Here is a 25,964-nt window from a genome sequence, read left to right on the forward strand (position 1 = left end):
TCTATAAATTTCAATCGCATGTTTATTTATATACACATATCCTCTTTTGACATCTTACCTACCAAATAAAAGAGGTGGTGTTGCAATTAGAGTGAACACACAACTTTGCAAAAAAATTAACAATTTATTTCACTCTTAAAAATACAAATAATTTCATAATTTTTTTGAAATCTTTTCACTTCATTTACAAATGCTCCTGAATTTCAATGGTAAAATTAAACTTCAATTTAAATTTAATCTTTCATTCTTCGCAAGGTAAATGTTTACCAACTATAATTACTTACGATTTCTGAACAAATACAATGAAAATTCCTGTGTTAACTATTCTATATTAGAAAGTTAAGGTCTTTTACTGAACTTTACATTTATAGGCCTTTTACCATATCGCCCTGAATCTAGAGTACTTGTTCAAATGTTTTATCAGAAAGGATCTATTTTAAAAAAAAAATAAAGAGTTCAATTTTGTTCTACCTTAACTGTTTACATTTGATCAGAAACTTATCAATCAACAAATATGCACATGGTCTACAACTATTTCCTTTGAGATGATAAAGTTTATAATGTAAAAAAGAGATAAGCATGTTACTTGGAATTTGAAAAAAAACAACACATATAACGTCTCAGAATGTGACATATGTACAGGTCTCCATTATTTCTGTTGGATAACACCAAAAATATTTGATCAAAAAAGACATTGAAATGAGTCTTACATACATTGTATCTACATATAATCCTGAAAAAAACCCGGGTAATTCAGGGAGAAAAATGTCTAATTATTTACCCCAGTATTCTTAATGAGACCTAAAGAGCAGGGCTCACTTTTCAAGTTTATAAACAGAACAAAAAAATAGATTTAGGTGCAGTCAGGCTTCGACACTAACAGTCTTCTGGTAGTCCTATGCCTACCTAATTTGAGATATGACTACCTTGAAATTTTAATTGGTAGTCCTTTGGGCTATTTAAATTTATTCTTAAATTTCATTAGTCTTAAGGACAGGACTGCAAAATTATTTTGAGGACTACCTACTAAATCTATCAAATAGTTCTGTAGGCTACCTAGTTCGAGAAGTTAGTGTCAAACCCTGTATACTAATGCCTACACTTTACAGAGATGAGTGAAATATGGAACAATATACAACCCCTTCATCAATTACTACAATGCTGCAAGACAGTAGCAATAATACAGACTGGTGTCAAAGGTCACCATCTGTTGTGTCAGACAGTCTGTTCACCATCTGGTAAGCACATGTAGTTTATGTAAACTTGTCAATATAAGTTTCCTAATATATAACAGTTCTATTGGCAAATGTATATAGATATAATAAATAAACAGGAATGTTCTATGCTGTCATTCTTCATCATTAAAACGGTTTGTATTTTTTTTTAATTTCCAAGGCCATTGTAAACAATTATCAATAAAAACTACTGATCAAAAAGACTGTAGGTACATGTACATGTATAGAAGATAAGGCCTGATGAAAGATGAACTCCATGTTTATGTGCAATGATCCAACTATTTACATGTATATGTTACATTCTATAGCTTCAAATAAACAGTTTACCTAAAATTGTTTCCATATATTCAATTGTACATTTTGTATAATACATGTATGCTGCTCTGTAAGTACCAATGTACAAATCAAATCATGAAAGTGGACATTTAATGTTTTGGATTCAGGTTATACATTGGTGTATTTCACCATTTGTTGCTTTTCACCATATCTGTTACAAATGTATGGCAAAAAAACTACTTAAATAATGCACTAATAGCACAAAGTACATTTAACAGTGCTGATAAACACATTACACAGATTGTTTCCACTGTAAAAAAAAATTCAACCTGACCCAGTTTTGTCCCAGGTATTTCTATACATTTTAATGTGCATGCTTTTATCAGTGTTTCCTGATGAGATTCCAAAACTTTATTCATGTAAACAAGAGAAACCTCCAAGACATTTGTCAAAAATTGCATGTCTTACATTTCAATAAGAGTAGACCAATACACTTTTGACAAGACATCAGATAGTTTTATATGCATTACGGCTGATTAAACAATCTGTCCTGTGCTTGATAAAAATACAACCATTTTAAAAGGCAGAAAATATCCATTCAATATTATCACACCACCAAATCTAGTTAATTCATTCACAAAATGCAGCTATCTGTGTGACAGGAGTCACAACAATAAATTAAGTATTATCAACATGCCAAATTTTATCTAACAGACATGTAATTGAAACCTACAGTGTATAAATGAAAAGTGTTGAAATTTTGAGAACCACTTCATATATCAACATTTGATAGTAGCAAGATATTATTTTACTTGAATGTAAATTTTAATTCATAGTTACACTTAACTCCATAAAATGACAAAACTGAAAAAAAATGACAACTACAAAGATGCTCATGTAGGTGTAGAAGCAACTGATAAGTTGGAGAGAGACCTCTATGAAATACAAAATCATACTCCCTTCTGCCCAATCCCCCAATTTTTGATTTTAGATTGCATGAATTAAGTAGAAAAAGCTGCATCAAAGTTAAGCAAATTGGATAGATATTTACCAAAATATTAATATTTATGTTGATAAAATAAAATATGAGTATACTGTGTAATTTTTTGTACATGTAATAGTTTTTTATCAATGTTTCAAGCTGAGAACTAAAGGAAGCACATTCATGTACATGTATCTGCCTTTGACATACATGCACACAGTACTCAAAGAGTTGAAACGAACTATGTACATATTTTAACCATTGGCAATGATTGCTAGTACATGCTAACACTACCATCCACAACAACAAATTGATGAGAGAAGCTACTGTACCAACAAACCACATTAGGAAGCCTGTTAAGTGCATTCTACTCCAGATGAATTGACCCTTAGCAACCATTGGTAATAGACATAAGTTTTAATTTCCCCTAATACACAACAGATACATTGATGTGTCTGTCTGATTGGCATTTCCTTCATACTATAGAGGATCACGATGTACTTCATTTCATGACAGCAGCTAGAGTACTATTGTGTCTGGTTGAATTTCTTACTTTTGACTCCTAAGTGAATAATTACCTTCCATAAAAGATTAAAATAAAACAAGAATGCATGACCTAAATATACAATTGTATATCATGTACACTATTTTCATTATAATTATATGAAGTTTGAATTTTGAGATGAACATTGAAAAATGTATTCTTCTTTGTTATGGCCTCTCTTTAGGAGAAACTTCATCATAGTTTGACAAGAAAATCACTTCTCTATAAACAGGAATACATTAAAGGGGGTTCCATGGGCTGTTCATCCTGAAAGCTAGCAGAATAAAGACTTGGAACCAGGGTAGGAAACTCACTCAAATTCTAGCCAGTCCTGAATACAATTTTTCAATATAATTACTATATAGCTATATAGATTTTTACTCAAATTAGCCGGCTTTGCTGAAAAATAGCCAGTCTAGGGCTGGCAGGCAGGCTACTATTTCCAACTTTGCCTAGGACAGCTTGTTGGACAAGTACACAGCAGGGTCTGTTCAACTGGTAAATCATTCTCCTCATGAAATGCATGAAACATCTACCATAGGACGTTAAACCATTATCAATCATTCAATCAATCAATCTTAAGTTTCTGGAAAGCTCCATAGTTGCAAAATTAAGGAATCCATTAGCCCTATGAATTGTTATTTCAGATCAATCATGAAGACTCCCTTTATATTTCAAATGTTTTATTCCTTGATTCTCCTTTTCTTTAAACAAACTCAGTAAGAGGTCAATTTTCAATCTAGTGTTCCATGAAAAATTAAAAAAAAAACATTGTTTTACATTCTAAATAAAATATTAGTCTAAATCCTAATGAACTACATGTACATTTATACATTCCTTATAAATACAACTAAAAAGTCATAGAGAATTTTTTTTTTCTAATTACATCATATGCCAAAATTCAAGGCCAGAAAGCCTCATAAAGGCTTTCAACAGTTAGGTTGTCTGTGAAAGTGAAACATAAACACATTCCATTGGATGCTACATGTACTTTGTATAGTTTTAGATCCAAGGGTAACTCATTTTTATATTTAATCTGAATCGACCTTGGTTTAAAGCTAACTGGTCAAATGTGCATGTACTGATACTAGTTTAAAACAACCAATGTTGAATACTGACAAGTTCATGGTACATACAAATGTACCAGTATATGATCAAAGCATGTAACTATGCATGGGTAGCATGTACATATGTGGCTAGTCTAGTCAGTAAAGTAAAATTTCAACAGAGTATATCCATTGACATCATATCATGTCCATACATGTAGGTCTTAAAATTTTTCATATACAGATACTTAAACCCCTAACCTAATTTTAGGCTAAAATTTGCAAAGCATAGATTGTCTTAGGTAGATTAAGGCGGTTTTAGGTTGAAACTTTAATTTCTAGCTAATTTTACCACAAAAGATATCTACATTGCACCCACTCTAGAAGAATATTTCAAAAAATTAAACTCAAAAATTGGCGCCTTCCTCCCCCCCCCCCCCTCATTCATTGGTGTAGTATGAGTGACGTATGGGTACCCCCTATATGTGACCAAAAGAAGTAGTAAAGGAAGGAATTATGGATGGAAAAACATTCTCCCACATAGCAAGGGGAGATAATTAATCCTGTAGAAGACATTGTCCTTGATTATCCTTAAGCAGTGATTTGGTTTTTTTTTTTTCAGATCTATGTACACATGCCTAACTCTAGGAAAATAACAAGGGCCATTGTGAAGTACTGTACAAACCCTTGGTGTTGAACTTGAGGCTGACCTCCATCAAACACACAGTATGCAGAGCAAGCAAAATGACCAGACCTGCTGTCCTTAACAACCTAATCATGATAAGCACATGACAAAAATAGTTGAAAAAATTATGCTGTTTTTCATAAAACATGCTCAAGCTGCTACCTACTCTGACTGTACATATACATGAGTCTAATAAAATTTAATTGTGGCTAATAAAAATTCAGTTCATGAGGCAAAAAAAAAAATGATAATCTTGTTTCCTGCTATCAGCAAGAAAAAAATAATGTAGGTACATGTACATATATGTAGGGAAATTATTTTATTTTTCAAAATCATTTTGCACTGAGTTAATGGGGAGCTGCTGAGCCAAAATGGCCATAAAATGTTTAGGATAGACACAAAAAACTGGGGTAGGTAGGGCAGCAAGAAACGGACATATTATTTTTTTTGGCCTGAACCTTGTGCTAGTAGCTGTAGATGTTTTGGGCACATACTCTGAAACAGTAGGTACATGAACCACACAATTTGACCCACCTAGACTAAATGATATTTGAACCTTGGCTTAAGCTTTTCTTTTTGGCGTTCATTTTAAAATGTATGTCAGACCTAGACCCGATATTTGATAAGTTATTTATAATGTTTGTTTGGGATGTCTGAGTAAACAATTAAGGAGATACTTGACATGGATCACACACGAAGTCAACACACATATATTCTTTACTTTCCATACTTCAACATGAAAGAAGCTGAATTCGAATTTTAGAGTTATTTCAGTATTTATGGTTATAAAATTCAAATTCACATTAAAGAAAACTGAGAATAAAGTCTTTGTAAAAGACTTAAAAAGATATAAAATGAACTAGAAATCCATTTCAAAGTCTGGACCTGCGACTCATAAACAATTTATGTTTTATAGTCAATATTTTTTTAGATGCAACTAAATATAGTTTGTAATGGATGCTATGTCATGTGAATAGAATCCCTTCACATTAAACATAATACATAAAATGTCATGTTAAATGTGAGTGAGTTTAAGATTAACCTACAATGTGTCCAAAAACAATTATATGTAACTAAGTTCAACCTATGATAAATCTCCATTTTTTCCTGTCTAAAACCCAAAGCAAGAGACTGATGTCCAGATTTCATGTGCAAAAATACCCTGACCTACCATTGCCTAATGAGGCAGATGTGAATAGACAGATGATTGAAATGATGTACACTGTACAGACAAACAAGCCTCAAAACCTTTCTGTGACAATATTCTAGAACTAAAAAGAACTACATGTAGCCCAAAGTTTTCACCATAAATTCCAATAGTCTAATACAATGAAAACTAAACATCATTTCACTATCCCAAAACAATGAAAACAGCACATCGTTTCTTTAACCAAAAACAATGAAAACAGCACATCATTTCATTGCCTGAATGTATAATTTTCTAGACCCAGTCTACGGGCTAATGGCTTAAGGCAAACACTGAAAATCTGTCTTTGCCTAAGCAACATCTGATTTGTACACTGTAGTTATTCAGCATATAACATTACTTGTACCCTGCTAGCCAGAAGCAAGTACATTTTTGGAAGGGTAAGTGAAAATAGTGGCCTGGTTGTAAACACCATACACAAGTGAACTTCGGAGTAGTCATTTTAGTGCAGGGCTAGGCAGATTTTTGACGTCCCCATTCCAAAAGGAGTGAGTATACTGTTTTACCTCGTAAACTCTAGCAATGTTCAGTACCCTTATTTGATACTATACCTGTAAGACAGAACTTCTTTCATAATCAAAAGCACTGGGTCTTCCCTCAAGAGTACTAAAAGGGACATTGCCTCCAGTGAGTGGTGAAATATCACTGTATTCATCAGTACAGATGGCACTAGCTTCATTTTCAGATGTTATAATTCCTCTTCTCGGTAAACTGTATGTTCTCTCACAGGAAGCACTATAGAATTGCCATGGGATCCAAGGATCATCAGGTGTCTTTCTCTTGTATATGGCAAAACTTTCTGGTCTCGGTGAGTAAAATTTCAGTCGTATATATGTTACTTCATATTCCTTTCCTGTAAATAAAAAAAGGTATTGGTGTTGAGATAATGATGACAGATAGGAACACTGTTTGACAACTCAAAAGTATAACAGTGTTTCCAACGGAGTTCTTGCTTTTACTACAAATTAGACCTAAACTATATCAAACTTGCTAAATTATTACTGGACCAAATAATTTGGCTGGACGTTCCTTTGGCCTTCTGACCTTTAAAATAACTAGTATTACCAAACATAACAAACTTTTGACATACATGTACATTATGTAACAAACTTTTGACATACATGTACATTATGTACTAACAGAATTATTTTGCATCATTTTATACAGTAAAAAATATTCTTTGGACAGTCAGTGGTGGCTTCTTCCTGTCCAAATCCTGCAAAGAGATATTTTTTTTTAATAATCTACATGTACATGTATCAATAAATAAGAACTCAGTTAATCAAAATATTGAGGCAATGGAAAACCAGAAAGACACATACATTGTATACATCAATGCTAAGCAGTCACAAACATTACACAAGTATGATGACCACTTTCCAAAAAGCCATAGCCAAATCTTATACCAGTATATACATGTACGTGTAGAGGTAAACATTAGAAAAAATGAGTTTTTTAAGACATGTGGCCTTTAAACCAAGTGTAGCTACATGTACATTTGTATATTTACATGGGAGAAAAGCAAGTACAAATGTACATTTGTCGATATAATGTGCTTCGTAGAGGATATACAACTAATTCAAGTTTTAACAATATTTAAATTTGAACTGACAATAACTACCTTGCTCACATGCCATATATTGGTTGATTTCCAGCAGAAGTTGCTTAATTTACAGTTTTTTACACTGACTGCATGCATATACAATGTACAATATCATGAATGTAGCAATACAGTACCAGTTGTATGTTGAGCAGGAGAAAAAGTTTACGAGTTTGAATCCCTTGTAAAGTTGATTTAAAAATAGTACATGTAGCTGCACCTACATGTACATGTGCATGTAAAAAAATAAAATTTTCTGAGTAAGGATTTCTGACCCATTAACTATCTATTTTTCATTCATCATAGATTTGCTGCAGGCATGCTGATTGTAACACCCCTGATATAGCACTAACACATAGAATACATATCTGTGTTAATCTCATTTAAAATCATATACTTGTGTTGAAGGCTATTACACCACAATTTTTGATTTATTGCCAAACTACACAGAATTCTGCAGAATCATTAGTATACAATAATAATTGGTGTGTACCACGCCCCATTGGTATTCTTACACTCTGATGTGAGAATTCTTCATACTTTGATCCAACTTTGTTTATTAAAATACAAAACACAGAAGGCCAAAAGGTCATTCACACACAGTAACTTGTTAATTTTGTGAACTTAAAAATTATTATGATGAAGCAGCTGAAGCACTGTATAAGCTTTCTGAGACTTCTTTATGGTAAGAATAAAAAGTACTTAAGTATATACAGTGAAACTTCTCTGAACCGACCAGCGCTGGGACAAGAAAAATGGCCAGTTTTTAGGGGTGGCTGGTTTTGTGAAAAACAGCAATGCATTCTAAGAGCTGTTTAATTAATGTGTTCTGTAACTATACCCCTTGTCAGTTTATTGGTCGAGACATGTTTAATGCCAATTAAAAACTTTTGGCCCTTTATTACATTTCAAAGCTTGCATCATTTGTAAATGATTTGACTTTACAAACAGTACTGCTGGCAAAACAATGTTCATGGTTTTGAAAGAATGTGTATTTAAGATCAAAGGGCTATTGATGGTAATTAATTATTTGTATTGTTTTCATAAATTTTCTATCAACAAAGTCTAATAATTTCACTCCTATGTTGTTTTCGCTTGGGTACAGGTCACATTAATTGACAGTTGGAAGATCGTAAGGATCGTACTATTAAATGACCCCCGTTGTCCGACGTGTGTACACACTAATTAACAGCCAACCAGTGACAAAATGTAATGTCTGGATTAATTTTGTTATTTAAACTACTGTCCCCTTCAATTATCATCTGTCCACTGATGAAATGCAAATGGACAGTGAATGAATTATTAATTACATAATATTACCTAATAATTTACAGATTTGTTGACACATTTATTACAGATTAACAATAACTGGGCAACCGGAATTGAGAGGTTGTTTTAAATTGAAATATGTAACTAAAACTGAGAAAAAAAGGCCGATGTACGGTTTTAAGGGGTGGCCAGTCTATTGAAGACGAAACACACAGGTTTTAAGGTATATCGACCGGGACTTTTAAAAAAAGGCCGGTTTGAAGGGAAGACCGGTTTTCTGCGGGTCGGGTTTTGAGAAGTTTCACTGTAGTTGTATGTATAAAAAGGTATTACAATACATACAAGTTAAACATTAAAGGTTATTTTGTACATGTGAATGAACTGTTCACAGCTAAATAAACATCTTTAATAAGGTTTTACTACTTAATTTTACAATGTACAAGACACTACATGATAAACAAGCAACATGTACATCGTAACATGTACATGAACAATATTGTACATCAGAAAAATTGACAGCAAAAAAAAATTTGATGCCAACACATAACTGCAATATATATAGACAAAACTATGTGTAGAATGCATTTAATCAGAAGTAGGTTACATAACCCATGTACAAATCGTACATGTACACATACATGCATATGACTTTTGTGAAGAAACTCTCTATGTACATGTAGATCACTCATAAAACAATCTGACAGAAATAGTCAGCTGTACATATATGTAACACATGTATTAATGTATCTCACTACCAAAACACAGAATCTCTCACATCACTAAGTTCTTATCAGATCAAATCAGAATGCAATCTTTCCTTTCTAATCAGACATACACAACTTCAGACATGCTTCTAACCTACTGATCATTTACACTTATAATTGATTTACTGAAGCAGCATGCAACAACCTGTCAATCATTCCTGGGGTCAAAAGTAACCAGGGTCGGGCTTCAAAATTTAGGAACTATACTGTGCATTTCCCCTTGTCCATGCAAGAGACTCAATAGGTTTCTAAAACTACTAGCATCATATAAAGATGTACATTGTACATGAGTATGCACATTGTTCATGCCAATATTGGATGCTGCAGTGGCACAATGACTTTAATACCTCAAAATTAATGGAACCTGAATGAATATTATGTACATGATGACATGGTCATGTACAATGTACAGATATAAAATGTACATGTTGGCCATCCTGTAGGCAGCTGCCTGTCTATTCCAAATAGTTTTTGTTCGTTTTCAAAACATGTAGTGTTCTAGAAATTTTTCAAAATTTTAGGTTTCCATGGGACATCTCTAAATGAAGATTTATTTTCCCATACTTGAAGCTTAATAAATCAACTAAAAAATTGAAGAATTCTACCTGCCAAATGGACAAAGGAGCATAATAAACAACTTTCCAACACCGAAATTGCACTTGACCCAGGCAAGAGAAAAGTGGAATGCAAAAACACTGACAAGATTTTTATTCTTAAGATTTTTTTGGCTTATTTCTTCAAATATCCTTACTAGGAAAAAAACACCAACCTTTATGTACATGTACATTGTACATTTTAACTACCAAGACCAACATTCAAAGTTCTGAGTATGAAAACTGTAAACCAACCAACAATTTAATTACATTTGTACTGTACATGTAAATGGATGCATACTTCAATCACAAAAGGTAAGTTTAGGATCTAATATCAGAATCATTTTACAATTTATTTTGTCATAGGCAGCAAAAATCCATTAATCTAAAAATAAAGCTAACACAAAGGAAACATATTATAACTAATATTTTTGTCCCTGTCAATAAAAGTTCCTTCAATTTATAGGCAGGCATACATTTGTATACAGTATTTCATCTTGAGATATAAAAAAACTACTCATTTGAACCAACAGCTTATGAATCAAGTCCAAAAATTAGAAATATTTAGACCAAATGTGATTTTTAATATTTTTGTACAATGCTAAAAATCCTGTTTCAACAGAATCTCCAATGACCATCTCGTTTTACATATCAAGTATCCTTTAGAGGAAACTTTTGTGACACCCCTTAAATTAAAGTTGAATGAATACCTTTATCGACAAATAAGAGCAGTACGGGTCAACAACTTTGAGCAAGTAATTATGTCAGCTATAATAAATAGTTTTGCCCTGTATAATTTAAATAGAGTTTGCTTTTAAACATCAAAAATAAGTATGGTTAATGACAGTAACACTTTGCTTGACCTTTCTGGTTATAGTACAAAGTATTTGAAAAATTTAGTCGAAATACAATGTATGACACTTTACAAAAAAAAATCAGTACTTTTTTCCAATATCAGCCTGAATATATACATGTATAAGTATATACAATGGACACTGTACATTACTCAGTACAATAACTGATAGATCCATTTCCTCATGTCTGAAATTAAGTGATTCATGTAAAGAATTACATGTACATGTAAATTAAGACTAGTTTTGCACTATCTCCAAATCAGACAAATAAGGGGAGTACTTCATAAATAAGATTCAGCAATGTCTACATGTATGTGCATACATGTTACAAATCTTCTTATACATGTACTTCTTACAGTTTTCAGGCCAAAAGTAAAGCAGAGCAAGTTTTTAAAATTAAAACAGGAAAATTGGTACAGATTGAGAATTTGACTTGAGATTTTTTAATTTCAAGCTTTGTTAATACAAACAATTTAAAAAAAAAACAAGACATAGTTTGATGAGCTTAGGTTTTAGCAAATACTTACACAAGCATGAGAAATTAAAGATACATTGCATAGCTATGTAAACAGCCCTGTGCCGACCTAATTTGAGAGAGGACCACAAAAATTTAAAATTTAATTGGAAATCTTTTGGGCTACCTTATACCTTATAATTTATTAGCCCCAAGGAGAGAACTGCAATATAATTTTAAGGACTACCAAATTTATCTATCAGAAAGCTCTGAGGGTCACGAAGCGTGAAAAGTTCTAAAGTGTCAAACCCAGGTTAATGGAAAACTGCAAGTACTTCCAAGTTAAGAATTTTCTCAAACTTACGTAAGTTTAGTGGCGCTGTGGCCAGTATACTTGTACATGTTATACATGTATGTCATTGTACGTTTACAAATGTATGTATGTACAAAATGTATGTGACAGCCCCTCACAACTACAGTGTAGTCTGTGATTCCAAAAAATACTCACGTAAATTTAATGTTAAATTGACTACCACTGGGTACTGAATTCCCTCTAACATTGTTTCTGATTGCCACCATGTCCAATTACTATTTTGGTTAAAATCCGTTAAAAAGTTTGTGTTATGGCTCAGCCCCTGAGTGCGGGCGTCACAATAATGACATTCTTTCCTAGCACCTGTTACGCCTGTTTGCAAACAATATTCCGTTACACGCGTAACACCACAAGTGTTCGTGGCTTCAACTGGCAACCCGAAAGCTGCATTTACAAACTCAGGCATGCATCTCTGTGGTCGACCACTCGCGTCATAACAATCAGGATTTCTACTATTTTCATTCGAGTTTTGTCCTAATATTAATTGAGGTAGAAGTCCAATATAACAGATAATAGTCAGAATATTCATTGTAACTTTTTGCTGATTTGATTTTTTTATATAACAAGTTATATCCGAGTGAGAAACTTTATCCTTGTCTTTGTCAGCCATCATTCATCTCACCGAGTTTACAAAGGTTGCATTCTGGGAAAAGAAACTTTCACCCGCGAATTTCAAAAACTTCGTTTGATAGACATCACACTACAACATCACGTATTTTGTTCTTTGGTTATACTATATTTTGATATTTTAGAAGTTTTTTTGTGTGTTATCCGCTCATTTTTTTAAAATAAGCCATCCCACGTTTTTTTTTTTACATTCTTGTCATCCACAAAGTGGCACTAAACTGTTTAAGAGTTGTCTACTAAGATTTCTTTCATTATGAACTGTGTATTTTCATGATAAATCGACTCTTTTTTTATTCAAAAGAGACATGGTGAAAGCGAATTTCCTTTTTATATAATCATCTAGAAATATTTGCATATTAATTTTGATTATCATTTTATTGGAGCTGGTCAACTTTATTTTCACATGAAATAATTTGTCTCGTGTTGCGCAGAAATTATGTAATATGTTGATTTGACGCAAAAAGAAATGGTTATGTTCTTTCATGTTGGTATATTAATATTAATGGGTTTATTTGCATATGAAATTGGCTAGATTTAAAATATACATTAAAGCGTTATTAAAGTGTACAGGTATATGTAGCGCAGTCACCATAATCTGTTTTTTTCTAAAAAAAATTCCATTGAAATATTCAAAGCACAATTAACACAGTCCCTGTTGTAAATTAAAAATAACTATTGTTTCTATGCCACGTCATGGATAAACACAGCAAGCCAAAAACTCATTATTATGATACAAGTTTATTTTCTTGTTATCTTCTCATATTTATTCAGAATATTTTTTTTTCAAAATCTGTTTCCATGAGACGATCAATGTTCAGTTCCCATCTATACTATAAGTGCACGAAGAGTTTATTATAAAGACCCTCCTGTATATATAATTGTCATTTCCTGATATGGTAGACACTCTTCGTTTGACGCACCCTACAAACAGTTATGAGAGGGTAAACGCTAGATCGGACCATGTGGGGTTTAGGAGTAGGCCATGCAGGCCACATGGCGCCACAAAACTTGAAAAATACTAAGGTCTAAGAATATTCCTAACTTAAATTCCATGATACCTCCAAGCAATCAACAAGACCGTAAAAAACATAGTTGAAACATGACACAGTATGACCAGGAGCTGACCAAGGAAAGGCGTGCCGGGTATACATTTCCCCTCAAATTTAGAAAAAAAATATTTAAGTGAAATCTTGATTTTCACATATTCTACCCTAAAAAATCTTCTTCCGAAACCCTAGACCCTATTTTGCTGAACCATTATAGGAAAAAGTCAATATGACACGTTGAACACAAAAAAATTACCCATTATTTTATTAGAAATGGGGCGCGTGATATTTTGAGGAAAAGAGGAAACAATTCTTGCAAGGAAAAAAAATATATGATTTGAAATTTCTCCTATTACTTAATCATGTAGATTTTCGAATACAAATATAAATGCCCGAGCTTAAAACATCTAAAATACCTAAAATAGAATTACAAGTCTATGATAGAAGTCATGCATTTAGAATGGCGGTATACCCTATGGAAGCGTTCTTGTTCCAATTTTGTTCACAATACGCATGAACGACCTACCAGATGTTGTGTTAACAACATAGCAAAACTTTTTGCAGACGATACATAATTGTATGCAATAGTCAACAACGCCGAAGATGGTGTAGCCTTGCAAATCAGTACATTCATACAATGATCCGATGACTAGTGGTTACAATTCCATTCGACAAAATGCAAACATATTTGTTTTGGTCCGCAAATTAACATAGAGTAAGGATTTATATATAGCAGTATAAAATGGAATTAAAGAGAAACAACAACCAAATCCGAAGACGAAAAATACCTTGGTAGTATAATAGACATAAAAACTAAAATTCCAACACCACACTAACATGCAAACAAAAAAAGGCAAACCAGACACTAGTGATGATCAAAAGAGGTTATATGGACAAAGACATGTTATCGACCTATATCAAACGATAATCCGCCCAAATTTAGAATATGGATGATCGACTGTTCAAATTGAAAATGTCCGAAGATAAGTTAAAAGAATACAAAATTTAAATTATAACGACAGACTGAAATCACTTGGCTTACCATCACCATAATACCGGATAGAAATCAAGAAAGTTTTCCCAACTAAACAAAAAGAGGCGTTAAATTCAAAATGTACAAAAATACTTTAGCTCCAACATCAGGAAGTAATGTTTTCTCAACGAATAATTGACATATTGAACAAACTGCCAGAGAAGTAGTCGAATATAAATCAATCAATGCTTTCAAGAACAATCAATGCTGTATTACAAACTGGAAAAGACTCGACATTAAATATACCGACCGAAAGTGGACAATAGAAACTTGAGAAGGGTCTTAGGAGCCCCATGCCCATGTCCGGGACAAGGTTGACAAGGTGAGGTAACATTATTTACTTCTTTCTGACTCCTGTTGGAAAATTTTGTTTCGCATTAGCTCGAAATATTTCTTACTCATAAAAAAAATCCAGAAATAAATCTCATTCTTTTAAAATTTTAATGAGGTCAAAACAGCAAAAATCAGACATTAAAAAAAATAAGCAACAAATTGAGAAGGGACGATTTGACATAAATGCCGTACAAATTACCCCCCTTGTCAAGAAAAGTTTAATTCCGGTTAACACGAAATCGAAGCAGACGCATTTGTAAATGTTTCTTCTTTAAAAAAACAATGGGGAGGACAGTCTTAGCCGATGAATCCGCTAATGCTTACGTAACTGATCTATTTAATAGAGGACAATGGCAATTAGGTCTTATAGTGGGACAGGTATGACCTAGTAACTACGTATTTGACCAAGATGAATGTTGCATTAAAACAGCTGTTTCAGACAACTATTTCAATTAAAACAGTTCAGTCAGTTTGATTAAACTTTTGTACCACTTCCTTGATTTAATAATGAAGTACCCATAGTGGCTCAAAAATTAAGGACAATGGTTGACTGACATGAATGTACAAATTTCCAAAACATTTTGATCTCCAATGCTTACTATACTCGGCGTCACATAAATAACATACTGTTAAAATTTGAATAAAAATATTTTCTACGACTTTATTGACACCTACCGTCGTTTAAATTGTCTTAAATGACTTGCTCATTTGTTTAGCCAAACGGCTTCTCCCTGAACAAATCGCTTTTAGCTTAAATCATGCATAACAAATCCTTACGGGAAAATCCCATACTAATATCCGCCATGTTGGTTTCTACGGGACGATTTGTTTACAAACGAAGTTCGTAAGTTCCCGTCGAACTCCGGTGACAATCGTCTGCTTGGTTAACTTCTCGGTATTGTACGTTGTTCGCGTAAAATAATTACGAGATATCCGAAATAACGCCGAAATGCATTCTGGGTTCTTCGGTTTTTGGACAAACCATTTAAATGTAAACAACATCTCCTAGCAACCCGATCACTGTAAACATGGCCGACTTTTTACAATGTAAATATTGGCACCGAGAATTAAAATCTGACCGGAATTTAACGATTCAATGTTTAGGAAGAAGCCGTTTGGCTAAACGAATGAGCAAGTCATTTAAGACAATTTAAACGACGGTAGGTGTCAATAAAGTCGTAGAAAATATTTTTATTCAAATTTTAACAGTATATTATTTATGTGACGCCGAGTATAGTACTAATCCCATTCTGGATCAGTTTTCATAGCTATTTTCTGATTTGGCCACCTTCTAGCTTTGGACTCTGAATCCCTAATGGAACTACTCCTGTACTTGACTGTGGTACACCTTTACTTTACTGCATCACTCATCAGTTTTTCTGTGTCATACAGAAATATGGTCTTTAATATCTGTATTTGATGTATACTAATATTGTAGAAGTGATGTGAAAAAAACTTGTGCAAAGTAACCAAGAAAGTATTGTTAAAAGTATTTTGGATATGTTTCTAGAAGTATACATCTATTTTTAATACTCATTGCTATATTGTTCTACATGTACATGTATTAAACATATTACTACTAATTTCTTTGTTCATATTCATCATCTTTGATTGGATATTGTCATTTTCATGTTATCAGCAGTTACAAAAATGATTATACAGTGTATTAGATAAAAATAAGCTTTTCATAACAAAGAGAATTGGTCCGATTGAAAGAATTATCAATAGTGACTAATGTACAATTTTGCTTTTTATATCATTCTTTTGACAGCTTACACAACAGAAAGACTTTGCAGTTCGTTTGATTTGTTCTCCAGAACCAGTCGAAGATGAAGCTAGTGAAGATGATGACGAACCGAGACAAAACAAAAAGCCACCTAAACCTGACAGTATGGCAGACTGTGATGAAAGATGGATTTGTACACATGCTAGACAAGTGATTGATAGTTATAAATAATTGTTTTTGCCTTTATTTTTTGTCATTAGTGATATTCTTATGTTTCTGAATGTGCTTTTGCCTTTGAATTTACCTTCTTTGATATCCCTCACTTTCATGCACACTATTTTACATTTACCTTTCTTTTTAATTAGAATGGTCAGATATACTTTGCAGCACTGCAATTTTTGCAATTGTTTTCTGACATTATTGTTGGTGAGAGCGCAATCTGGGCATCCTGCTTTATAATTCAGATTTTTAAGGAGCTATTCTAACATTATTGTACAAGGAGAGCACTATTAAAAAGACATTACTAGCCCTACGTAAGTTTGTCAGGGTTACCTAATCCATTTTTTTTTTCAATTTCTGTAATGATATCAAGCTCTGCAACCCATGAAGATGAATATTTTACTTTCAGTTTCTAACTTTTCAGGTGACCAGGATGTTGCCGGGTGGATTAGATGTGATAGGAATTTTTGCTTTAGCACCACCAAACATGATGCAGTGCACACAGACAAAATTAAGACAGGTTTTTGTATATCATACTTGAGCAGTTTGAAATATCCATCAATATCAAATTTTCTTCTTAGGGTAGGGTAGTTTTTTTGTGTAGTAAACACAACAATTTTAACACTCTGCTTAATGAAATTAATTTAATTAAGTATACTTTGCAGGCACTGTGTTTTTGGGTTTTTTTGTAGAAAAAACCCTCTTTTTAGTGCTTTTTCACTAAATAATTTGCTATTTCCAATATTTGTATTACATGTATTAGTATATGTATTTGAAGTATGGTTAAAATATGAAGATTATTGTAAATATTTCAAGAAAACATATAGTATTTGTTTTTTTTATGTTGTCTTTTTACAGATACTGTATATGATTCACAAAAATTTGAGTAAAGGACAGATCTCTATAGATAAAAACACAGAGAGATATCTTCTACAGATCTGCTCCTCTACTAGAAAGTATCCTTGGTAAAAAAAATTGTAAGAAATGTGGAATTATTTTACATGCAACTGGTGTTTTATCTCAAACCAAATTAAATGGAATGTATTCACTGTTGAAGAAATTTAAAGATCTTTCTGTTCTTATTCTATAGGGATTTTGTAGCTGAATGGTTTGAAGTAAGTTATTTCAAGTTCAAAAGCTTTATTTAAAGTTGGTACATGTAAAACATTACAACACATTTAAAAGTATTCAAGTACTTGCAGCAGCTCCAATTAGTCAAATATTTGAATTTGAAGTATACTGCCATCCATTGCTCCAGTCTGACAGGAAACCAGTCTGTTGTGTTGGAATGTTACCTTCCTTTGCTCAAAATTAAAATAAAAACACACAGTCAGATTTGGAAACATGAAAAAGGTCTTTTGTGAAATAATTTGCAAACCTGCCTTAACTTTGTCATCAGATTTACATGTAGAACTATTGATGTTGCTGACCCTAAAGTAAGTCATAAAGTGTGATACTATGCACTATAAGTGTTATGTTTTAATTTTAATATTTTTGCATTTTTCTCTTTTAGAATACAAATTACATTCAAAACATGAGTGAAAGAAATTGGTGTACATTCAAAGATCTCCATAGTCTTATATACAGCTTAACTTTAAATCAATTTCTATTTTAAAGTCTATGCCAGTAACAATAATAAAATTGATACTTTTGAAAGTAATAAGGAAGGAAAATGGAAGAAAACACATTATGATATTATGTAATAATTTAAGGAAATAACATTTTTGAAGAAAAAGAATACACCATTCCTTGTAAGAGAAGTATACTGCATTATAATAGTATTAGAAATGCTATGTCCAGATACACTTTTGGTTATTTTCAAAGATGGCATGACAAAATTACCAAAATTAACTTTAATATATGTTAATATTAAAGTAGATTTCAAGATTCAAGTTTTATTTTCTCTCAGACAGTACAGGACTGCAACAAGAGACAGACATTACAATATATACAAGTGATGGCAATCTGGCCTTAATATAGATAATACACATGCACATACAATATTGAATAGTATGTAAATACATGATTTTAAAGTACATATGGCATACTGATACAATTTAGGACAAATAATATAAGACTATGTGACACCAATCAGTATAGGACAAAAGAAACCTGGTTAACAATCACATGGCACGGTTATAGTTATAAATAATTATATTTTTAAAATGGAATATTTGATTGTTCCTCTAAATTAAATTAACTTAAAAGTATATACATGTATTTGAAAATATTATTTTGAGCAGAGCTCTTTTAGACCAGCTGATTGGAAACCTCAGACTGGAAATGAGAAATGGATCAAGTTACAGACCAACATTAATATAGACTTACTGGTCAATGTTCCTAATAAACAGCAAAACCAGAGTTTGTTAAAACAGATTCAGGTAAGTAATTGGTCTAAAGCAACAGTAATAATTCTTTTTCTGGTTACTGGTTAGTAGATATTTCATGCAAAGAGAAATAACTCCCTCACTAGATAGACTGGTTTACTGTCTCCTGGAGGCAAAACAGTAAAGATTTTTTTCTTTAGTAAGTAAATAATTAAAACTCTGGTAATTACTTGGCAACACAACCAGTAAATTATTTCCTGTTAAACTTAGATAATTGCCTCACATTTTCCTTTAGTTCTATTAAGGTCTAGATCAATGTATTGGAAGCCTGTTTACACTATGTTATATATGTATTTTTGTTAAAACAGCAAGGTATAGTGCCATATTGTGAGAACATCAGTAATGCAATGATCACAATAAATGGAAATGTCCGAGATTTAGCAGAAACACTGGACCAATCAGCAACAGATTCCAAAAAGGGCAAAGGTCGAGACAAAGGGCACACAACTCAGCAAGTTTATGATGTTGATTTCTATACACAACCAGTAAGTGTTAAAGTAATGCTTCTGCTGTCTCATTAACACTGTCTGTAAATGTTGGTAAATCTTCAGTGGCTAAATTTAAAAATAAAACTGACAAAACTTCTAGGCTTGGAAATTGCTTTGGAATTTGCCCATAAAAAAATTGCATGAACAAGATTGGTCTGGCATCCTCAAAAGAAAACAATTGTTCAAATTATTTTTTACTGAGAATTAATCTGCTTGAACTGAACAATTCAAAGGTTGTGAAGGATTCAATTTAGGTTGTATATTTTGACATGATTTTTTTTTATTAGAAATACATTCCTTACAATCATTTAAGCACTTATTATACAGATATCGACCAACAAGACAGAACCAGTGTGTAGCGACTGTGTCTGTAAGATGGCAATACAGGGTATAACCTGTGGTAGAGCCTACGTACACAGCAAAGCAATTGTTTCTGAAGCTAAACATGTAAGTAAAGCTATTACCAATATATGGCGGTAAGAAGTTTTGGCGAATGCTAAGTGGTGCACTTATTACTTAAGTCAAGAGTAAACATTGTGCAGAATTTACTTTGAAGTTTGTAGACAGACAACCTACATAAGTCAAAATGAGCACCCTAAAATTACACGCTACAGGGTACGTTGCCAATAAAATTGAAAAGCTAGACTAAGACAGGTTCTGTTTTTCATACTATGATATTATACAACCTATGTCACAAGAGGGGGCTTCATCACTAGTCTGTCTGTCTGTTCTTCAGTTTGCATGAAAACATTTTTGTTGCATTTTACTTGACTTACCCAAGCCAGACTTGTTACATGTTTTGTACACTGCATTGTAGGTATATCTCCTGTTAATGTTTTGTGGTGTATATTGATCATTATGTTTGTCAATTCATCCATCATAGTTTTGTATCCTCAACACCTCCTATATCATGTACTGCATTTTTATGAAAATAAACAAAAATATTTCCCATGTGATGTTTTGTGGTTCCTGATATTCTTAAATTTATTTTTAAAAAATTGCCAAACTTGACTTCAGCCACTAAAATTGGCATTAAAATGGATTTTTGCCCAATTTTTTCATACAGAATATTTTATTTTAGGCAATAACAACAGATATTATAAGAAGTATACAGGCTCGTTGTGAATTGTTGTGTGAAGACATAGAAGTTGTCGAGGATGAAGGTATGTGGTAAATTGTAAAATTAATGATAAACAGATGGGGCACCTGTACACCTAAAATACAATCTTGAATAGTTATTTATTAGAGAGTCAATGTAACAAAAAAAAAAAGGCTGTCATCATCAATATTTTTCTATGTAATACAATTAAGCTAAGATTTCACCAACCCAAGTATTTTTTTCCTAATCATTGGTCATGAAATAAGAAATTCAAATAGTTTAGGTCATATAAAAAAAATGTCTAGATTCTCATTCAGCCCTTCTGAAAAATTTAGGCAGGGGCGAATTTTATTTCTATTTTTTCCTTCAGTAACTGTTACTTGTGCCGAAAAACTAGCATTGTTGTTATGACCATCTTGTGTGCTTTTAACAGCAGAAAGGTATTGAAACAGCTCCATCAAAATATACATATTTTCTACTGCTACACCTATACAAATTTTTATCAAATTTGGAACCATTTAAAAAAGAAATAGCAGCGAAAAATTATGATTTTCAAACCAGAAATTACTCATTAACAATAATTATAAATCGAGTTTGGACAAAACATGAACTCTGACAGAGATTTGAGCTTGGGAATATTTTTCAAAATGCATTTTGAAAATTTTAAATATCGGGTTGGGTGGGGATGAGAATCTAGAATTTTTATTTATTTTGGCCTTAAGGAGGTAGACCTAGGATATGGGATGTAACTCTTGAAATAGATGATATGTTTGTATCATATTCAATTTCACCAAAGCTTTTCAAGCTTTTATTTGAAACAGAATTAAATCAGTCCTAGTTACTTTGATGCTTACATGAGATTGTTGTAAAATGGTAACAATTTTTTTTTTGTATGATTTGTAAGAGTTGTGTCCCTAAACCTAGGTCTACCTCCTTAAGCTATGCAAATTGTGTCATAGTGAAAGCCCAATTTTGTTACATGATTTTCTATGTACAACTGAGTTTTATAAATAAGTAAGTGAACAATTTTCGAAATCCTCTAACTATTAATTTCCTTATCTATTATAGGTGTTAAAAAAGAAATATATGACACTCCAGTACGAGTGTTTGGTAAACTCTCTGGGTCCAATTTGGATTTTTGTGATTACAAGTTCCAGGACGAGAAGTTAGAAGAAGTGACAGAAAGGATAAAGGAATTATTAGATCTAAATGTAGAACCTGACAGTTTAGAACGAGATTGTGAACAAGTGCCATGTAAGTGAGTCTAATTAAAAGTTAAGACTTACCAATTGTTTCATTCAGTCACTGCATGTAATTTCTAACAACACTCCATTCTACTCTCTGTTCTGATGACCTTTCTGATCAGCCAATCCGAATATATCTTTCATGATTTTGAAAGCATTATTCAAAGGAAAAAACCCGAAGATTCTGAAAGGGTCATCTAAACAGAAAGTAGAGTGGAGTGTTGTTAGATCTTACATTCAGTAACTGGATAGAACAATTGATAGGTCTAATTTTTGTTAGATTAAATGTAAGTGAATTACTCAAGTATTACTTTATATTGGGTGCTAGCTTGTAGAAGCTAATTATGCTTTACTAAAAGTTTCTGAAAGAAATGATATTCATTTTTTTTCCAATAAAATTAAGTACTTTCCTGTCTACCCAATGATATTTAAAGGTCTTGAGAAATTGTCGTATCTATATGACTATCTTACTGTCTTTGTAATTTGATATTTGACCTTTTGGCGTAGGAGAAGTGAATTTTTATATCCTCCACTTTGAGTGGGGAAATATAGTGATAGGGTTATCTGATCTTCTGTCTGTACTTCCTTTCCATACATGGAGGGGGTGCTGATTTCTTACCCGTTACTCCTTCTACACCACTGAATGGAATTTAATGAAACTTTCACAGAATCTTTATTACTCATTGTGCACTTCCTATTTAAGATTTTGATCCAAATCATTTTGGAGGTTTTAAAGTTTTTCTAGTTTAAAAGTGTGATGTCATTAGTCTTTCAATGGAACGTAAGATTCAGTTTCAAAACAACAGGAAAATGAATTATCTACTCTACAGTGGTTGACACGATGTTAGTACACATGTACCTCTATTGATTTAGTAGAAATAGATATTGTGGACCGGGAAATTTTCACATAATCTTTTTTTTCACGATCTCTGAGGTCGATCTACTTTTGGGCAGTTTCAAATTTGCTATCTTTCCCCAAAATTATAGTATAATGTTCTTCGAAGAAAAAAAAATCACCACAGTTTTATTTTTGTGTTACAACTCTTACTACATAAATAGCTAAAATAATACTGCCGCAAAAATTTCATTGGTAACAGTAGTTCAAACTTCCAAATATGTTTTAATCTTGTTTATAGTAATATATGAATTAAGGTTCTGGTATCTCTCGTTGAGTTCACTTTTATTTTTTTTAGCTGAAGAGTTGTGGACTGAAACAAAAGATAAATCTACATCAGATTCATCTGCCTCTAGTGATTCAAAAGCAGGAGTCAGTATAAGTAAGTCTAATTCATAGTGTCAGTAGTGTCAAGGTCAAAGGCCATTTTAGTTGAATGTTCATGAAAATATGACATAAGAAGGAGTCCTAGGCAACACATACACATGCTGTAAAAGAGAATCAGTTGTTTGTTTTACATAGTGCAAATGTAAGGCAAGAAGATGTGGATGTTTCCACTTACCAAACCATCCTCATTTAATACACCCTACACTTTGCCATGTATTGCTGCATTATTGCCTGACGTTTGGTATTGTTTGGGGGATTATAATATCACTGTTGTTTTTCTTACATACAACCATTAAGGACTTGGGTTAGATTTTCCTAATATTTTGTAATCACATACGAATGCTATTATTAGGTCATTTAAAAATGTCATAAATCGTTATATAACTGATACTGCCTTGATGGTCTCAGGGTAGCGTGCTTACATCAAGTACTGAAAGTCTTGGTTTCAACCCCCACCCAGTCAAACCAAAGACTTTAAAATTGTTAGTCTTTGCCAAGCACACACTATGTAAGGCAAAAGAATGATGACTGGTTGGCTTGGAGTTGGAATAATGTGTCTGAGTTGATTGATATCCTACCTGCAAGCTGTTGCTTATGTGAGCTAGCCCAATAACATAATCTAGCTCTGGGTGTCAGACTAATAAAAAGCAGGGTTTGTTCGGTACGCAAATTGTTTTCATCCTTAAATGCTTGAAATATCTGTCATAGGACTTTAAACAATAATCAATCAATCAATCAATCAATTTTATAATTTGATTTAATAGACAAAAGCAGTAACTGAAGGTACAAAATTGAATTTGAACAATAAAATTTGAACAATAAAATTTCTAACAAAATCAGTAAACAAAAATTTTTGATAAAGTCAGGCTTGAACTTAAAAACCTTTATCTGATTCTTTAGAAGACTTTGAAGTCAGTTGAGCTACAGATACTACATTGAAAAGTAATAAACTTCTGAAGTTCTACTTTTCATATGCTTTGCTTTTTTAAGCAAGAAGTTGCATTTTCATCTAAAAGCACCTTATCATGCATCTTGCACTTCTAGAAGTTGTTTTGAGCTCAACTAGCCGCCAGGGTCATATGAGCTATTGCCATCACTTAGTGTCCATTGTCATGGCTAGCAATTTTCAAAAATCCTCTCCTCAGACACTGAAAACCAAAATTGATATGAATGTTCATAAGGTTATACTGCCTATAACTGCTATTACTGAAAGAGACCAAAGAAATTTGTTAACAGTTTTTTGCCTTTATTTTGAAAACCCTATTAGACAGAAGGAAAAGTGAGATTTCTATGATGAGATCTTTTTAAGTAAATCTCCTGACTTGTTTAAGAGTTAGTCCCCCTTTTATTCTATTTTATCAGTTTTATTTGGGGGGGGGACATTTTTCAGTTATTTACTTGTATAGTAAGCAGCTCATTTCGTTAGCTACTTTTTGCCTAATTTCTTTTTTGGTGTTTTATTTTTTAAGATCAACTCCTCTGAAACCTCAAGTGCTAACGTTTTTTAACTTTATAGGAATGCTGTTTACAAATGATCCAATATTTGTTTTGCTCAAATGGCTCAGTGGGTAGCTGGAATGATATTGATAAAGGGCCTCTTTAATTGGTGAATTTTTTGTTCTAAATGATACGACTAAAAGTCTAGGTTGTCTTAAATCACCAAACTTGAAAAACTAAGCTGTACATCAAAATGAGTGTAAAGGTGCTTGTTTGAAAATTCCTGACTGAAAGAGGTCAATTAAGAGCAAATATTATGAAAATGCATTTCATTGACATCAGTTTTAGTATTTGGTTTTGGTATAAATTCACAAGAATAGAACTTTCATGCAACTTATCAATTAAAAAAAGAATAATTAAATAAACTGATAATGAACATTTTTAAACAGCTTAATGCTCTTGAGATTTGTTTTTAATACAGTGTTTGTTTCTCTGTTTTTTTCAGTGACAATTGTGGCAGGAGGTTTAGCAGTAGTGGCAGCAGGACTGTCTTATTTATTTATTGGAGATTCTTAAGATATTTTCAATTAAAAGTTATGTTTTTAAGTCTTTTGTTGAATACTTTACTTAAGTACAACTACAGTATAATGGTATAGTGATAACAGTGAGAATTTTAGGAAGTTGTACCTTAAAAATCTATGTTCAGCCAAAAATACCACAAGAGATAGAGTTTGGATGGATTTTCAAGTTGATCAAAATTTTGTTCAAAGTTAAAAGTTGATTTGATTTCAGCAAAAATAAGTCCTTGGTTTTCTTGGATATCATTTCCTATATTGAAAAAATTGAAGTGTATATGTAGTGATCATGCTGAATCATGCTGTCTGTCTGTCTGTTCTTCTGATTTAAGGTCAAAAGGGTCCAGATTTAACATTTTTTCTAACAACCTTTGGAACAGTGTATTGAGATTTTCAGTTTCAGACCATAAAAAGTCATATTTTATATTCCTCATTCATTTTGTGAAACTTAAGCTGTATCAATTATATTAATAAACACTCTAACCTCAATGGTATATCAAGCTTGATACTTGCCCATGTATCCTTATTTATCCCAGCTATTCAGGGTTCAAAACCTGCAGTCATATCAGGCTGCCCACCTTGTGTT

The 25,964-nt window shown here is 32.4% G+C and overlaps 2 protein-coding genes across 2 annotated transcripts in view; one reads left to right on the forward strand and one right to left on the reverse strand.

Annotated features, from left to right (window-relative positions):
- LOC148612907 (laminin subunit gamma-1-like) overlaps window positions 1–12,510 on the reverse strand; it is a 37,834-nt gene extending 25,324 nt beyond the window's left edge. The window contains exons 1-2 of the mRNA XM_088594770.1: window positions 12,018–12,510; window positions 6,527–6,828 (exon numbers count right to left, since the gene is read on the reverse strand). Coding sequence (XP_088450896.1) covers window positions 6,527–6,828; window positions 12,018–12,495 — 780 coding nt within the window. The 5' untranslated portion in view covers window positions 12,496–12,510. The remainder of the gene's footprint in view (window positions 1–6,526; window positions 6,829–12,017) is intronic.
- A 2,609-nt stretch (window positions 12,511–15,119) lies between these two features.
- Window positions 15,120–25,409, forward strand: LOC148612908 (protein odr-4 homolog). Its single transcript, XM_088594779.1, has 12 exons — window positions 15,120–15,299; window positions 16,693–16,857; window positions 17,291–17,386; window positions 17,725–17,822; window positions 18,266–18,302; window positions 19,110–19,247; window positions 19,562–19,738; window positions 20,069–20,188; window positions 20,823–20,904; window positions 21,909–22,094; window positions 23,278–23,361; window positions 25,309–25,409. Exons 1-12 carry the CDS (start codon window positions 15,204–15,206, stop codon window positions 25,377–25,379), a joined length of 1,350 nt encoding a protein of 449 aa, XP_088450905.1. The 5' UTR covers window positions 15,120–15,203; the 3' UTR covers window positions 25,380–25,409.
- The last annotated feature ends 555 nt before the right edge of the window (window positions 25,410–25,964 follow it).

Source organism: Perna viridis, chromosome 7 (assembly GCF_037379345.1).
Source record: "Perna viridis isolate PV_CMFRI_1.1 ecotype Kerala chromosome 7, ASM3737934v1, whole genome shotgun sequence".
Classification (NCBI taxonomy): Eukaryota; Metazoa; Mollusca; class Bivalvia; order Mytilida; family Mytilidae; genus Perna; species Perna viridis.

Coding starts and splice junctions, on each gene's coding strand:
- LOC148612908 (XM_088594779.1), top strand. CDS start 15,204: ATGGGGAGGACAGTCTTAGCCGATGAATCCGCTAATGCTTACGTAACT. Junction 16,858..17,290: donor TTTGTACACATGCTAGACAA/GTGATTGATAGT, acceptor CTAACTTTTCAG/GTGACCAGGATGTTGCCGGG. Junction 18,303..19,109: donor TTGATGTTGCTGACCCTAAA/GTAAGTCATAAA, acceptor TATTTTGAGCAG/AGCTCTTTTAGACCAGCTGA.